This window comes from Columba livia, chromosome 4 (genome assembly GCF_036013475.1).
Source record: "Columba livia isolate bColLiv1 breed racing homer chromosome 4, bColLiv1.pat.W.v2, whole genome shotgun sequence".
Taxonomy (NCBI): domain Eukaryota; kingdom Metazoa; phylum Chordata; class Aves; order Columbiformes; family Columbidae; genus Columba; species Columba livia.
This window is the reverse complement of record NC_088605.1, coordinates 47352108-47368654: the sequence shown is the minus strand read 5'-3', so window position 1 is coordinate 47368654 and position 16547 is coordinate 47352108. Positions and strand designations below refer to the sequence as shown.

The 16547-nt window shown below is 40.0% G+C and overlaps 1 protein-coding gene across 12 annotated transcripts in view; it reads right to left on the bottom strand.

Annotated features, from left to right (window-relative positions):
• Positions 1-16547, bottom strand: part of SH3D19 (SH3 domain containing 19) — an 83667-nt gene that overhangs the window by 12693 nt on the left and 54427 nt on the right. For 9 of the 12 annotated variants that reach the window (XM_065062686.1, XM_065062675.1, XM_065062676.1 and 6 more), the window contains 5 exons: positions 10897-11004; positions 7441-7553; positions 5191-5249; positions 2622-2898; positions 1202-1270 (listed from right to left, as the gene is read on the bottom strand). In XM_065062686.1, the coding sequence (XP_064918758.1) occupies positions 1202-1270; positions 2622-2898; positions 5191-5249; positions 7441-7553; positions 10897-11004 (626 nt within the window). The remainder of the gene's footprint in view (positions 1-1201; positions 1271-2621; positions 2899-5190; positions 5250-7440; positions 7554-10896; positions 11005-16547) is intronic. The other 3 variants (XM_065062677.1, XM_065062678.1, XM_065062680.1) reach the window with 1 other exon arrangement.

Sequence of the window (16547 nt, the reverse complement as noted above, 5' to 3'; positions counted from 1 at the left end):
TAAATGAGGTTACACAGGAAGGCGTCCAGGTGGGTTTTGAATGTCTCCAGAGAAGGAGACTCCACAACCCCCCTGGGCAGCCTGTTCCAGTGTTCTGTCACCCTCACTGAGAAGAAGTTTCTTCTCATATTTAAGCAGAACCTCCTGTGTTCCAGTTTGCACCCATTGCCCTTTGTCTTACCATTGGTTGTCACTGAGAACAGCCTGGCTCCATCCTCATGACACTCACCCTTTACATGTTTATAAAACATTGATGTGGCCAAATTTTGGACTGCTGCTCAGTAGTGCATGCCACCAGTTACTCTTCCTTGCTTGAAGAGAATATCCCAGCCCAGCCCTCCCCAGCACATTCGACAGGGGCAGCACATCTGCTGACTGCTGGGCGTTTTAGAGGGGTGAGCAAGCCACTAGGCTTTGGCTTACAAGAAGATAACACTGAGGGGAAATGACAATTTTTTTGCAAGATCTTTATAAAGAGAAATTATATGGAAAATGTTGAGTCGCCTTCTCTATTCCATTGACTAGGTATTTTTAGACCGTACTGATGACAATCACTGTGCGTGAATTACATTCAAACTCATTCATTGCATACAAAAAACCCAACCAAAAAAGCCCAACATGCACAAAGATAAGGCCAGAATACTATGAATTAAAACAGATAACAACAAATCGCATAGAAATCTACTTCAGCCATGTAGGTTTCTGAGAATAATCAAAAAGGCTGCTCATAGCTATATTTTATACTAGCTATTTAATAGTAATGCCCTAAAAACAGGTTAGGTTCTGTAGAACCAGAGAGAGAAAAATATTTGCAAGTCTGTATGTCAAAGCCAAATCACTGAAATATCATGTACAGAACTTCATAAAACTACTCACTTAATCTTTTGCCCAATTATCAGATACTCAGCCAAGGGAGTGATTATCTCCCCATGAGACAGAGGAACTTTACCAGTTTCCTCTCCCTTCTGGCACTCCAAGTAATTACTGTTGCTCTGCTCCATAAGCAGAATGTCCCTTTGCTATAAGGCAAATCACCATTATTGGGTTTTGTTGGTCGTTTTGTTTTTATTAAAGAAACACAAGGATTTAATAAACCACTATTACGTTCCTCAGTGTAACCTTTAAAGCCTAAAGCACTTAATACTTTAATGCAACAGGAGTCTTGCTCATTAAATATTTATCAGCAGAAAAAATGCCTTACCTTACAGGACAGCTCTCCAGCGTTCCTGGGGAGACAATCTTCCTTGGCAACTCCATGAGGCACAGGGTGCTTGAATAGAAACACAGGCAAATGGAGAAGTTTGATTCATTTCTAAGCACCCAAAATTCCCAGTGCAAGTGAAAATGGTCAGATGATGGAACTATTAAAACCACCTACTACAGATAATTCATTTAGAAGTCCAGTGGCAGAGGACAAGCTCCTTTGGAAGGCATCCAGAATGGACTGCTGGTGCTAAGAACTGCCACTTGGAGAAAGCCAGGTGTTGTCATCCACTTTAAAAGTGTCTTAGCCACTTAACTGGCATCATACCATACGGTACATGGTGTCCAGCAACACACTGTCACAGAAATGCATTCATTTCTCATGGAGGGCACTGGAAAAACAACCTGGGAGGAAAATTTTATTTACAGTAACACTTGAGGGCAGGGAATTACTAGTGGTCTGCTACTTTAAAAAATCTCATCTACAAAAATATGTCACGAAGAAACGTGTAAATAGTTGTGGCTACACCAGAGACGAAGCAACATGCTTCCCTTATCTAAAAGCTGTTCCTACTATCAACCTAGATTCATCTTTTTTTTCCTTGCTCCTCTGCTCCACCAAGGAGCTAAATGAAAGAGTGAAGATCAAAAAGAAGGCAAAAAAAGCTTCTACTTCAGGCCGAATGTTGACGTTGTTCATGCTATGACTGCGTGGGTGTTTTTTTTGACAACAGCACTGGTTCAAGTGATCACCAGCCCTGATCACTGACCAGTTTCAAGTATCTGGGGAAAGACTCTGTCCTGTTTATCTGAAACGTTGATCCATTTATATTTAATATTCCCTAACAACACATGCAAAACCAAAAATAAACATTTTTTACAATGAAAAGGGATGGCATCAACAGGACAAAAATGTAAAGTAAGTGATGATACATTCCTCACTTGTTGCAGGCTTCATTAGGTAAGGTAAACTACTTTTTAAGTTCTTATGCTTCCCCAATTTTCTCAAGCATTTTGACATATACAGAGAAAAACTATATACATACACAATTATTTAACATCGTTTTACACGCTGTAATAGAATTCAGAACTGGTGACTGTTAAAAAGAACCCCCCAAAACCAAAAGCTATGCATTAAAGATATATACATGTGTGTGTATATACATATATATATATATATATAAAAATATTACATATATACACAAAAAAAAGACACACATATCTATTCTTCACATGTATATATTGCTTTATCCAGTATTACATTACAGTACGTATTACTATTTATCTATTAGTATCTTCTAAGGAAGATTATGCTGATAGATGCACTTTGAAAGCCAATCACAGTAACCTACTTTACTACATTTTCACTACTATTTTACCCAACACTGTTTTACAAACAACAGTCTCAGACAGAATACCTCAGCTCTCACCGTGTACTTATTGTAGAGAGGATGACCTGGTTTAGGTCTAGGAGGTAATGTTGGATCTGGATTTTTAAAGAATTGACTTTTTGCTCTCTTGGGTCCCAGCCTGAACTTGCTGGGTTTTTTATCAGGAATTATATTAGAAGTAGATCGTGAAAGAGCATCCTTCTGGGAGGAGGTCTTGGCTGCAGAGAGTTTTGGTGGAGGTGGCCTTCCAGGAGCACCTTTAGGTGGGGGAGGTCGAGCAGGTATAATTTTTCCATCCACAGGCCTAAAAATAGGACAAACCATCAGAGAAATATGCATATTAATAAGCCTGCCAGCTCATCCTCCACTGCAACCCTAGCTACAGAGTATGCAATCAGGAAACACGACTCATGATGACCTGCGCTTTAGAGCGTGTAGTATCTGAAGCTCTCTGGGAATACGTGAACTCTTCAGATACTCAGACTGGATGGTCAAGTCTTTAGACAGATCCCTTGAGTACGTACTTCCAAGCCTGCTCACCACTTTCACTTATCAACAGCCTGCCAGCTTTCTCAAGAGCTCACTACATAAGCAGATTTCTTTCAGCAATCCACTTTTAGAAAGAGCTTTGTCTGAAGCTATCTCAGGATGGAGTTCTTCTAGTGGAGAGCTCTAGTGAAGGCCCTGAGACGCTCTGCTGATCTAGCTGGTTTTCAGGAATCAGCCCAGCTCTTTTCCTGGCATGTCACTTACCTGAAGTGATATTTTGGCCTCTGCTGAAACTCATGGCATGTGACACCACTTTGTACAATGGCATCAATAGCAGAATTTACCATTTTTATGCAACAGATATCTACTGCAGAAAGAAAACACCAGTGAAAATACTCAAGATTTCTGGCAATGCTGAAGGTACCACACTCTCATCAATGTACCAGTAGTTTAGAAACCAAAATCAGAGACTAGCGACAGTGGTAAATTAAAAAAAAAAAAAAAAAAATCTAAAAAATCCCTGTTCCAAAGCACTGATAGAAAAGCTGCCTATTTAGTATAAGCGAGCCATGACTTTTAGAACCAAAGAGTAGGGTCAAATCAATTATCTGCTAATTAAAAATCGCCTCTGTTATAAACAAGCATTATGTATGTACATCTTTACCTTCCTCATATTAAGAACACCGCCACTACTACTATTCCACAAATACAATATTGCTTCACCGCTATTGGGAAATCTTTGGTCAGTTACTACCAATTTCTGCTACAATTTTTTATATAGTATAATTCAGGATAATTACTTACTCGTCTGAATTCCTCAAGGGTCTTTAAAAATTATCAACTGCAACAACTGTGCATTAGTGAATCTTTGGAGTATCCTTCTGTCATATTTTGTGTCATCCACCACTAGAGAAGATATTAGTGCTCTACTAATGCTCCTCATACAAGTTCTCTAGTATTACTTGATTATGGATCTTTTTTTAAATTTCAAGAAAAAATTCCACTTCTGCTCAACTTCCACCTTTCCTCTTTCTTAGCCTCATTGTAAACGAAGTATTTTTAATATTGACAAAAGGGGAAATTCCAAGTTAGACTGTATTAAATCTGGAAGCAAACCAACCCCTACATTTGTAAGGCAACTCAACCAAAAAACCCTAACAAGCAATTCAGAGAATTATTACTGCTTACTTAAAAAAAAATAAAAATCCATTTGAGCAGAAGAGTGCAGTTCCAGAGACCCTCAGGAGAATCAGGACTGCTGTTATGCTAAACAGAATGAGGGGAAGTAACAAGCCCATAAGAGGCAATAATGAGATGTTTCTTTGTGCGTACAACCACATTCTTTCCTGTTACTGAATACTTATTATTATTGGTAGCCTAAGTTTAATAACTGCAAGATTCTCTCGTCCTGATACAACAGAGCAAACTCTTATGTTTAAAGCCACAGATCTGGAGTGTAGATTCTGAGACAGCTGCAGTGGGCCAGTCAGCCAATGCCTTATCTCCCCCTAGTATGGCATTTAGTAAACATGAATTTAAGGCTGGGCCAGCTACTCTTGCCTCTGCAGACCTTCTTGTTGGTTCAAAATAATAAAAAAACTAAAGTTATAATTTATTCTGCACCTTCACAGGTGTTCTAGGCCTGAACTGTATAAACTAGGCAGTGCTTCTGGGAAGGTGCTGGCCCAGCATCAGCCCTTTCCAGGATGGCAGCACCTGCCACCTCCATTCCTTCACCACTCAAACCCAGTCACAAGTGCAAGTTCTGTTGATCAAAAGGTCAGCAACATGCAGGAGGTGACGTTCCACGTTCAGCTGCGGGTGAAAAGGTTAAAGATGCAGAAAGGAATGACTGTCAGCAGCCACTGTACATTAGCTGAAAAGCCAAACAGCTGTCCTCCTATAATCTCCCTGCTCATACTGATAATGTACAAACAAGTACTAACCAGCTAGCAACTTGGTCCTGCCTACGGGTGAGCATACTTCCTACCCAAGTGTACTGAGTTATGACTAGAGCTGCATGACTAGAGTGTCTACGTTGAAACAAACTTGGCAAACTAACTCATAAACACCACTTCTAAGTGAGCCATCGAAGAATTGTGCTTACCTTGGGGACAGGACGGGTTCTAGCTGAGGCACCCCACCCTGTTCTGAAGGATTCAACTCCTATCAAGATTCAAAAGAAAAAGACATTTCTTTAGACCTAAGACACAAAAATGATCTTGTTTAAATGAGGCATTTCTTATATTAAATTATACATTACCGACAGGAAAAGCAAGAGTTTCTGGAAGTCTGGGGAATAAAGTGGTAAGTATTATGGTATGTTCTAGCATTTTAAAATCTTGTTGGACATTGAGGGAGATGTAAATAACCTGGTTGACTACCTGAATCACAGCTTAAATTGTGCATTAGGTATGAGCCAGCCTTCTCTTCCTACTACATGAAAGTCAGGACTTAAGAGCCAAGTTCAGGAGAGTCATACAAATGAACCATTTCACTGCCTGTAGGATTCCAACCACTGCAGTTACATTATCAATTTTGATTTAACTTTGACAGATGAAAGACTTTGAACAGGCTTAAAGCAAAAAACATGACATTGATGCAACTCACACAGGACAGCGTCTCTTGCAAATAACTTTAGTTCTCATTCAAGGAGGTATCTAAGTGTGTTTCCTAGAGATCTAAGAGATAAAGCCCAGTTAATCTTGCTTTGGCAGATTACAGCATCACTTCCCCCAGATGCCCACCCTGACCCTGCCAGCCATCACTACCATGTAGCAGAGTCAGTAGAGGGGAACATGTGCCATGTCTGAAGGGCTTGGACCACAGTTATGGATTAACAAGTTACCAGCCTTTCTGTCTCCTGCTGTTCATTTCCATCCCAGTGCCAGGAAGTGCTGCCAGCTCTGCAGAACAAGCACATCTGCTTGTGGAGCAGTGTGGTGAATCAGAGTGCTGAATCTGGGTTCAAAAGTATCCTTTTTGAATCAGTAATTTTGAGCAGGTCTGAACGGTCTTGTTTACTTGATTAGAGATACATGTGCTTGAAACTGGTAAACAATTTCTATGATTTTTCCTGCCTAGAAAATACCTAAACATATTTTGTGACAAAATTTTGACCCTTGATTAGGTCCTCAAATGAAATGTTCCTAATTTAATGATCCCGACTAGAAAGAAACCAACCTGCCACTTTCAGATGGGGATATTATCCTCATATCAAAAATCTTCCATGTGACAGGGAAGAAATCTGTGCCAACTGCTGCTTATGGTCAATGATCTTTACTGTTCCTAGTTAATTACTTCCACTGACAAACAATACAAATTCCAGAAGCACAGGAGTTCTTATCTTTCCAAAGATATGAATTAAATGTTTCCGTGGATTTGATACAGTCTTTTTCTTTAAAAAAAACCCTCTGAAGCTTATACATGCCTGTCACAATAACCTGGATGATATTGTGAAAGTTTTGGGGTTGCATTGTATAAATGTTATTTAACAACTTGTATTGGAAATTATTTTTTCAGCATTATCCAGAAAAGATGGGACCTGTACTAATAGCCTATTCAATCACGACGTTTAAAAAACCTTTATGCTATTAGCAGAGGTAGCCACAAAGACATCTGTTGACAGCTGTCAATCTAGTGAGGGCTTTTGATTTGATCTTTTTATTGCCTGTGGTTTCCACAAGATTCTCTGCCATTCTTGCCATCACAGCACTCCAAATTTGGAAACTCTATGGTAATTTATCAGTTTATTTTCATTCCCTTTTGTAAATCTGTGACAAAGGGCACACAGGAAAAACAGCTACAATGTCTACTGTTACTATGTGCTCAGGAGCAAGGACCAGAGCCTTACTTTCCAGAATAAATGACTCTGGACTATTAGAAAACAACTGGAAGGAAACAGCTTAAGAAAGCAAGCTTCATTCATATACAGAAAAGCTTTCTCTGGCTGGAAATTAGCACAGACACTGAGAGGTACTGTGTGTATGAAGGTAAAAAAAAAGATAAATTTCTAAAGGACAATATTTCACTATGTAAATCTCATTGGACTTTGAACTGCTTTGTGGTGCTTTTAAAACTAAATTGTAGAATATCCTGATTCCAGCTGCTAACTACAGAAAATAGATGTGATCAAAGCTTAGTAAAATCAACAAAGCACTTTTCAGAACTGACAGCAGTCTAAATTACCTAATTAAATTAGAGAACTTTCTTGTAAGAAAAATGCCTTATATTTTCAAGTAGTCCTTTTTATCCTTTGGTCCTTCAGATAACTCACTTCACAAATGCTTGAGAGTCACAAGAGATCTGTTAACCAAAGCAGACAAAGTTGCAATACAGGAAAACAGTTCTAACTTACCACTTTTTTCACTAGGTCACCACTGTTGGATTTTCCCACTGTGATATCAGAGGTGTTCCCAATAGGCTTTTCAGCAGGAAGTGGTGGCGGGCTATGTGAGATTTCATTTAAAGCTGTAAAAACCCAAAAGTTCCCAAATTAAAGTCTAATTAAAAGCTCCTTGACATGGACCAACGATAAGTAAAGGAATCCATCTTGGTTTGGGGAATTTTTTTGTGAATGCAACTTCCTTCCTTGAAGCCAGAGCAGCCAATGGGCAGGACCACTTAAAGATTAGTGAAAAGGGACATGAAGGGATCATTGCAACTCTGAGGTTGATTCAAGAGTACTTCCCAACCTGTGTAACAGATCTTCACTTTACTCTCAGGACACCGGCATGGTATTCTAGGGTTTCAGGGTCTCAGCTGCAATACTTGTTGACATAATATTAGATGAGTAGAAGAGTTTCTACCCCCGGGAATGTCAGACTCATTACTGGATACCCTGAAACACCATCACCATCTCTCAGCCACATTTCTAAACTGGCTCACTTTTTTCAGCTGTCAGCTCCCGGAATATCCTTCAGGCTGGAAAACAGCTGAGGGTTATTTCAAGTAACCCTGAAAGATCAGGAGACTTGGATGGAACAATCTCCAGAAAGGTAAAGGCAAGAAAAGAAACTGTTGCCTTCTACAAAATTCAGGGTGACAGAATCAAAACAGAGACAGAAGCTCCCTCATAGTCTTTGAGGAACTAAGCAAATTTAGGACATGGAAGAAGAAACAGTACAACTCTTACCAGGGAAGAGTGACAATGTCCTCATTCTCAATAGAGAACACAAAAACCTGCTAATTACATGCTATTTGCTTTCAACATCTCTGCCACTGCAACCTGGGAAGCACTTTGACAGGTTTTGCTAGCACATTTACCAACTATTTTGTCTTTATATATTGGAAGAACCTTGCCATCTGTTTTGCAGCATATTTGTACACCAAGAGAACTCATTTACTACAAAGATCTTCAGACACTTAAGCTCTTCTGACTTCCAGCAAGTCTTGAAGTTATGTAAAAATATATCTAGACAGCCTGGACATTTACAGACAAAAAAAAGAGGAGAGATTCTATCCAACTGAAAACTTCCAGTTGCTCATTTCATGAAAAGCACTCTCAGCAAAGAAACAACACAAAGGAAGGAGAAGTATTGTTTCTTTTAAACACCTCCGTTGCATTACTGTGATCCAAAACACTGGTGTGATGTTTAAAAATTGATCAGTTAAAGGATATTCTTAGGAGCAGGTCACAGTTATTGTGTTGGCAGGGATCAAGCAGGGGGAAATAAGTTAGTGAAGTTCATCACTCTTCTAAAGTAGTATGATGGATGAAAAGTAAAAAAAAATACCTGTCAGTAACTGCAAGAGAAATCTTCTCATACCTTACTGATATATAAAAAGCATGAGAGACTTCTTTATTCTCACCACTTCAAATCTTGATATATACCCAGATGTCCTAATTTTCTTGCCTTTACTCTTTCATAAGACCAAAATGAAAGGAAATAGAGGAAGGGAAAAAAAATCCACAAGAACTCGAAGGCAGGTGTTATTTTCAGTGATTTGAAAGTGTAATAACTGAAGTGGAAGTTTATTGCTTCCTTTCTAATCACAGCTTGACAAAAATGCAAATGTTCTATGAGTGCTTTTCTGGAGTTCAAATTCTTAAGCATCCAGCTCTGTCCCCTTTTTGGTAGTGCTGGCTGGGTATTTTGCTTATTGGGGTTTTTCTTCTAGGTTTGTGCTGGTTCCTGACAGAACTAATCTCCCTCCATACCCATGATGGTGAAAGACCCCTTGCACTGAGACTATGTGGCCCTCTTACAAGGTAAATCCTATTGTTGTATCCATGTTTTACCTTGGCCCAGTTGTACTTTTTTCATTTTTTAACAGCTTACATTTCTGCAGCAGCTCCTGTGTGACAAAAGGCTACTCTGCTTTCTTGGAACCCGCTGCTGCTCCTCCACATGCCATTAATCTTATAGCCACAGCCTCCCATAAAGCAGTCCCTCGCACCCCACAACAACAGTAGCTGATGACCAGCAGTCTCCTGCGGAAAGTTCAGTTACCACTAGAGAGCAGCAAGGGACTGGTTGTCCCCAAATTCAAAAGATAATCCAGCTCAGGCCAAAAATAGAGAAAAAATATATTGTCAAGTCTTTTTTTCTTTTTAAATGGAAATTGCAATTTCCTTTGTGAAGAATTATATCTTGGGTTCTTAAAAGTAGTTTGTAAACATATTCTTCCACTTTTATTTATGATCAAGTATTAACAGAAAGACTTTTACTCATAGCTTTATCCTCAGTCTTCTCTGCATCTTTAATAATTTCCGCTGCATTTCTCACGTGTGCAGAGGAAAAGAAAACCTAATATTCTAGCACTGGCGTGGTGGTGGCGGGAGAAGGGAACTTGGGAAATAATGAGAGAAGGTCTTAGGAGAGAACCCACCTGGACATCTAGTTGCTACTATTCAGTGTAGTAAAATATGATTTTGAAATATGAGTTTTAAGAGCAATCTGGTGACATTTCTCCCTAAGCTTTGCAGATAAAACATAAGGCTGAACAGCAGCAAGCGTGTACTCCAGCATACAAAGATCAACACAAAGACCTTGCGGCTTTCTGATAAATTTTCACTCTGAGATACTGTCAGTGTCATTTGTAAAGCTGGAAAAGATTAGAGGTGAAAGGCATTAGGGATACAGTAATTGTCAGAAAACTATAGTCAAGACCTTGACACAAAATTGAATACATCAGGTTTTTGCATCCAAGTTCTTGCAGGCATTCCTTAATCCCTCAACTGCTGCCAAAACACATGCTTAAATTGCCACAGATTACAAATCTAACAAGGGTCAAGGGAACTTTTTTATGCAAGCTGCAAAAACTAAGCTTACATCCCAACTATGCTGTGTTTGAAGCAAAGTTTAACACACTAACGTTGTCCCTTTGACAAGTGGGAGCCCTGTTCCCAGGAAGCTTGGGAGCAGCATTAAAATATCCTCAGCTGATGTGAGAAGTTAATTTGACCAAAGGTACAGCTCAGCTCAGCGATGCGGTTTAACTGATGAAACAAGTTTGCTGCTGCTCAGAGGGTCCCCTCCAGCTCTTCCCTGACAGCCTTTAGATCCCCCCCGCCCTGTTTCACTGATACGTGTTAGTTCCATAAGGTTTGAGGGACATCGAATTCAGCACGAGGGAGGGAGCCGGAGGAGGTAGCTGGGAAGTAGGGAGAGGGGAACATGACTCCCAGCTATTCTTCCTTCCCTTCCCCCACAGCCCTTAGGTTGGCTGCTCTGTCTTGTCAAACTGTACCACAAGATTCCTTTGGTGGCTAATATAGCTAGTAAACAGCAACTCAATTAGTAAATAGTAAGCCCCAGTTAAAAACATTTTCTGACAGAAAATTCTCAGGCAGTTTGGGAGAAGAACTTACGTTTCCCAGGCTTAGCTGGGATTCGGATCACAGTGGGTTTCCGGGCTAAAGCGGGTTGAGCTGTCTGTTCCTTTGCAGGTTCACTTTTGGTGAGGAACTGAAATGGATCTAAAGAGGAAAAAACAACCAACATGTTTATAATTTATTTGTTGAACACAAATCTCACCAGGTATTGCTTTTGTTGTTAAGAACATTGATACTTCACATTCAAGAAAGTAATAAAAAAATACATAAATCAGGCTGAGGCAAAGAGCATATTCAGCTCTTTGTAAATAGTATGTCTTTTCTGTACATCTGCATTCATAGTTGACTTAACATAAACATGCTCCAGATGCCTTCTGGGATTATATAAGCCACTGAACAAGAGGCACTGCATTTCTTGGTAACAGAGACCTGAAATGAGGAGGGCTTTAGGGAAATGTTTTCAAAGCAGTTGCTCTAATATGCAGACATAGCTGTGAACACATTCGCTAAAAAGTTTTAGTCAATAAAATCTTGCCAAAGCTAAACAATCAGCTCTGCAACAGATAAAATGCCTATGGAAACAAAACAAAGCATTTAAATATTACTGACTGAAAAACGTCCTTGCTGTAGAACAACTAATTCCCTGGAAGACTCTGCATTACTTTGTTGATTATAAACCTGGTGTCATGGAGGAGACTGCTGCAGCCCAAGGACTGGGAGTCATGCCTGAGCTCTGCCCCTGCCTGTACCTATCACTCACTCCTCTACAAGCCTGTCCACTCATTCCACCGCTAAGACAGGAGCAATGTTTTCTATGCTTCACAAACTTAAGCACTGGTCTGTTATTAATAGGCATGGGAACATATGTGCATGTAGAAGGCAGCTGTAAAAATACTTGTACATAAATAAAATGCAAATCAATGGGTTCTTTCTCAAGTACACCTTCATGTCAAAGAGCAATACTTCATTTATGCCTCTTCTCTGTTGTTAACAACTACCTTTTTCTCTGATGTTACCAAAAACTGCACTAAAATGGCAACACTTAATAGTATCGTAAATGTGTAAATTTAGAAACTGGAGAATCACTCCAGACAGTAAGTTCCCCATGCTAGATATTCATAGCCCCAAGAACCGAGTTTGATCTCCTCTGGTGACCTTTTCAGATGTGTAGCTCAATGAGATGTTATTTATTGAGTGTCAGAGTCTCAGAGAAGAAGCACGCTGGGCATCTCTTTAAATTCTTCAGCACCTTTTATAAAAACATACCCTTCCCCAAAATTACCATCGCACTTTCTGACAAAGTTAGAAGCCCCATTATTTGAAAAAATTCTAACTTCAACACTTAAAAAAACAAGTTAAAAGTCACATAATACGAAGTCATGATTTCTTCCAGATAATTTTGGATACTGTAACACACTCCAGTTTATCACTACACTAGAAATCTGTATTAGAATACACATAAGATTTAAGAAAATCCAGAAAGACAGTATTTATTTATGAACCACCCCATTAAAAACCTTTTAGCATTTTAATTAAAAAGCTTTGGCATATTTAGAGAGAGGGGAAGATGATCAAGTACATCAAGCTCTGTGGGGTTTTGCTTGTTTGTTGTGGTGGGTTTTGTTGTTGGTCTGTTTCTTTGTTTTAGCCAAAAATAGGCCCAAAGTAATTTCAGAGGGAGAAAACACTGTGTAACATTGAGCTGCTAATTACAGTGTCAGGGATGCACACGACCTGGCAGTCACAGCACCCCCGGTCCCTCTGCCAGTGCCCCTAGGCCCCCCAGCTCCCACTGCAGGCAGCTGCAGCACCAGCGGGACAAGATGCTGCAGGGCCTGTGCCCGCTGGGCCCTGCTCAAATATCCACCTCCTGCCAGCCCCCTGCTTGAGGCTCTCTTCCTAGGCGTATCCATCACGTAGAGGTGTGCCGTGGGGAGCTGTGCCAAAGTCAAGGCATCTACCTGCCAACAGGCTCCCCAGACATCTGCCTGGGTACCTTCACATCACATTTTAATTGTGAATCAAACGCACATCAATTCCTTCTGCCAGGCTGCTCGCGCAACAGCTTTGAGTGTACACTTCAGGTAGAAAGGATCATGACAGGTCAAAGATTCGTCCGCTGAAGATATACAGGCTATAGTTAAAAATAAACTCTGTTACCATCTAGAGAGAAGATGGCTCCATCACATTATGCCCAAAGACACTGGTGCACCCAGAAACCAGGGAAAGGCAACCTACAACGTTTTAAATGGTTAAGGTAAAAAACCCACCTTGTCCAAGTTATGGATTAGCACTAGCCAGTAAAAGGTTTAGGTCTCTTCAATGAAAGCTGCATCAGAGCAAGGGTTTTCCTAATGGAAAGGTGGTCGGTCTCTTCTCTCAAGTAACAAGTGATAGGAGAAAAGGAAACAGCCTCAAGTTGCACCAGGGGACGTTTAGATTGGATATCGGCAACAATTTCTTCCTGGAAAGGGCATTGCAACAGGCTGCCCAGGGCAGTGATGGAGTCACCATCCCTTGTGGGGTTGAACAGATGCAGAGATGAGGTTCTCAGGGACATGGCCTACTGCCAGAGTTAGGTTACTGGTTGGACTTGATGATACTGAGGGTCTCTTCGAACCAGAATGATTCTGTGACTTCAAAGCACAGGTGACAAAATGGGTGCAAACATTCTGGCAGCACAGTCACTACAAGAAACACAAATCCCACTCTTACAGCAAGCCTGCAGTTAAAATTTTCTTTCATTTCTTTCTACCAATGTCTTGCTAGCTACACTGCTAATATTTGAATTGCGTTAAAAAAAAGATTAATCTTAACTCTTATGCTGGTTTTCAGAGTAACTTTAGTGTGGCTGAAAAGAGAAGAAAAACCCTGGAACTGGGTTTTCTTCTCTCTTTCGGTTAGCTGTCAACTCCACGACAGACCGTGGTGAGATAGTGGGGCCTCGAAGCTCTACTGGCCCATAGGTACGCTGGAGACACAGGGAGAGAAGAAAGGTGAGCAGGGCTCAGTCACAGGCTCCTTGCCAGAGCAGGACCACAGGGAACATGCTGGCACATGGAGCACCTTCTCAAGGTAGGGTTTTGCAGAGCTTCAGGAAATTCTGCATGAAAAATGAAGGAACAATTTTCCAAAGCCTCTATCTTATAAAAATACAGGTATCATGAGAACAAGTGGAAATGCTGTAAACACCGCAAATAATCACAGATCTGTATTCTTGTAAATTTATGGAAGACTTATAGTTGTACAGAATTACTGTTTGTCAGCTGTTAATCATTGCTATGCATAGAAGTGGCTTTCTCAACCATTCAACAGTTGGTAGAGGTCTCTAAATCAATAAATCTGATAAGTAATTTTAAAGTTTGAGAAAAGTAATTTAAGGCTGAGAAAACAATTCGCTGCACCTTAGTTTTCTACTCATTATCTTACGTTCAGTTATACTGTTGCCACCTCATAATTAGTTTAAAACTCATTACCTTGTTTGTGTTATTCCATTCCCCAGTGCTGGGTTTGCAGCAGAAATTGGCTGAGTAAATGACTGCGCTGCTTTGTGCAATGCGACTGACAACATATCAATTTTTTATGTTGTTTAACAACCATTGGACATCGTTTGAGCATAATTCACAGAAGTGTGAAAACAGAATTGTTAATATACTCATTTAGAGCTTCTCAGCTCAAGGAAATTAATCTGCAAGGCATTTTTCATAACATACCAACAGACTTCTATTGATTTTTTGTATTAAACTTTTACAATGATGCTTAAAGACTGTGTCTTCCTTAGTCTCACTTTTCTACAGCCTCTGTTTCAAAGATTTATGTGATAACATATATTACTGCTCTTGTTCACAGGAAAGACAAATGAAAGCTGTGCATTCAAATAAACTGGTAAAAGAAAGATGATATACAGTGTAGGAGAATCAGCTATGCCCCTCCCCCGACTCTCGTTTACCAGTTTTGTTTAAAATAAAAAATCAGGAGGTTACAGAACAAACACCAGGTTTTGCCCATGTGAGATGGACAGATGGATATCTTTCTGAAACATGGATTGGTGGTCTTTAAGTAGGTGGCAATAAGATGGTAACAGATGCCTCAGCAGCAATAAGGGGAACCTCCAAGCAAATCAGACATGGAAAGATGAAAGCACAGAATAGTATTATCTGCTGTGAAGATGCTCAGTCCTGCAAGTACTCTCAGTACATGTGAGAACCATGTAGTATAAAAGGTGTTGATGCTGATATTACAACACTTGCTACTACAGAAGTATGCAACTGTGTCTACTTTCGATGTTTAATTAAAAAAACTAAATCAGCTGTCAAAGGCAAGGCTCACACACTGTCTTCACACAGAACATAAATGTTATTGGGCTCTTTCCTGAACACAGAATAGAGCTAACCCATATTGAAAAAATGGCTTTATTACAACCTAGCCCCATGAAATCAAGCTGGTGCTTGTGGAAGCACATTTAACCCACACTTAGGTGAAGATTTTTAACAGGCATTGCTCCCTGTTCACTGCTGACATCTGACAGATTACTAAAAAAGCACGGCAACTCAAGGCCAGCGATGACTGCTTTTGAGGAAAGAGTCTAGTTCAAAGAATGAATGATGTTTACAGGATACATGTGGAGTTTGGAGAAGAAGCCTAGCCATCAGTATGACAAAAGTGCCCAAAGTCAAAGAATTATGTAGAGTCTGATATTGTCTGGAAAGTATACATAAAAAAATGCTGAGAGATGCAATAGAAGATCCAACCTAAATGTACTTGTTGAAAATGCAAGACACCCTTAACTGAGCAATGTAATATCTCATCCATGGCATAAGAAAGTTGGAGAGCAGACAAAACAAAATCTACTACTAGAACAGCAAATCTTCTTGGGCTATTGTAACATTTAATGGCAATACAAATGTTTACAAAGTGAAAAACTACAGTGCTACATTTTACAGAGAGACAGACACAAATGGACCTTTTCCGAGCTTTTAGCGCTTTCCTCTCAAAGGGTGGCAATGCCCACACTTAGTACCTCTCTGTACCTAATAGCACAACCGACCAGTGCATTGCCAGCTTGTCCATACTAGTGAAGGTGATAGCAATTATACTACCTTTGGCACAGAAGGACTGCTTATACCAGCACGAGCTAGTACATGAAAGTTAGGAGCCTATTCCTACACCATTAATCTATTTTGGTAGTGCAAGTACAACTAGAATAGTTCAGAGTGCAAGAGCCTTCAGGAGGTCTCTCATCCAACCTCCTGCCCTCAACAGGTCAGCCATGAGATCATGTTGTTAGAAATTGGTTGCATAACCTGGTCTAACTTCAAAAGTTGGATGCCAGAGGGTATTTGGACATACAGTGGGTGACAAAAAAAAAAACCAACAAAACAAAACAACACCATAAACCTCCCCAATTAGCCTGCAGATTAAGAAACACAGCCTGGTCCATTCTTGCCAGGTGAACAAAGGCTAGTTCACTGGCAATAGATTCAAGTGTCCCAAAACAGGCAAGCTGGAAATCTCCAAAGCAGAGGATTTGTGATGGAAAGCTGTAGGCATACAAAATCTTTTAAATGAAAATGTGAAGGCAAAGAGAAATTGTAATGTTTTTTTTAAAATACCTATCTACCCTCTTGCAGGAATCTCACATGCTTTCAGCAAAGGAAAATAATACTAGTTTATTTATAAACACTTCT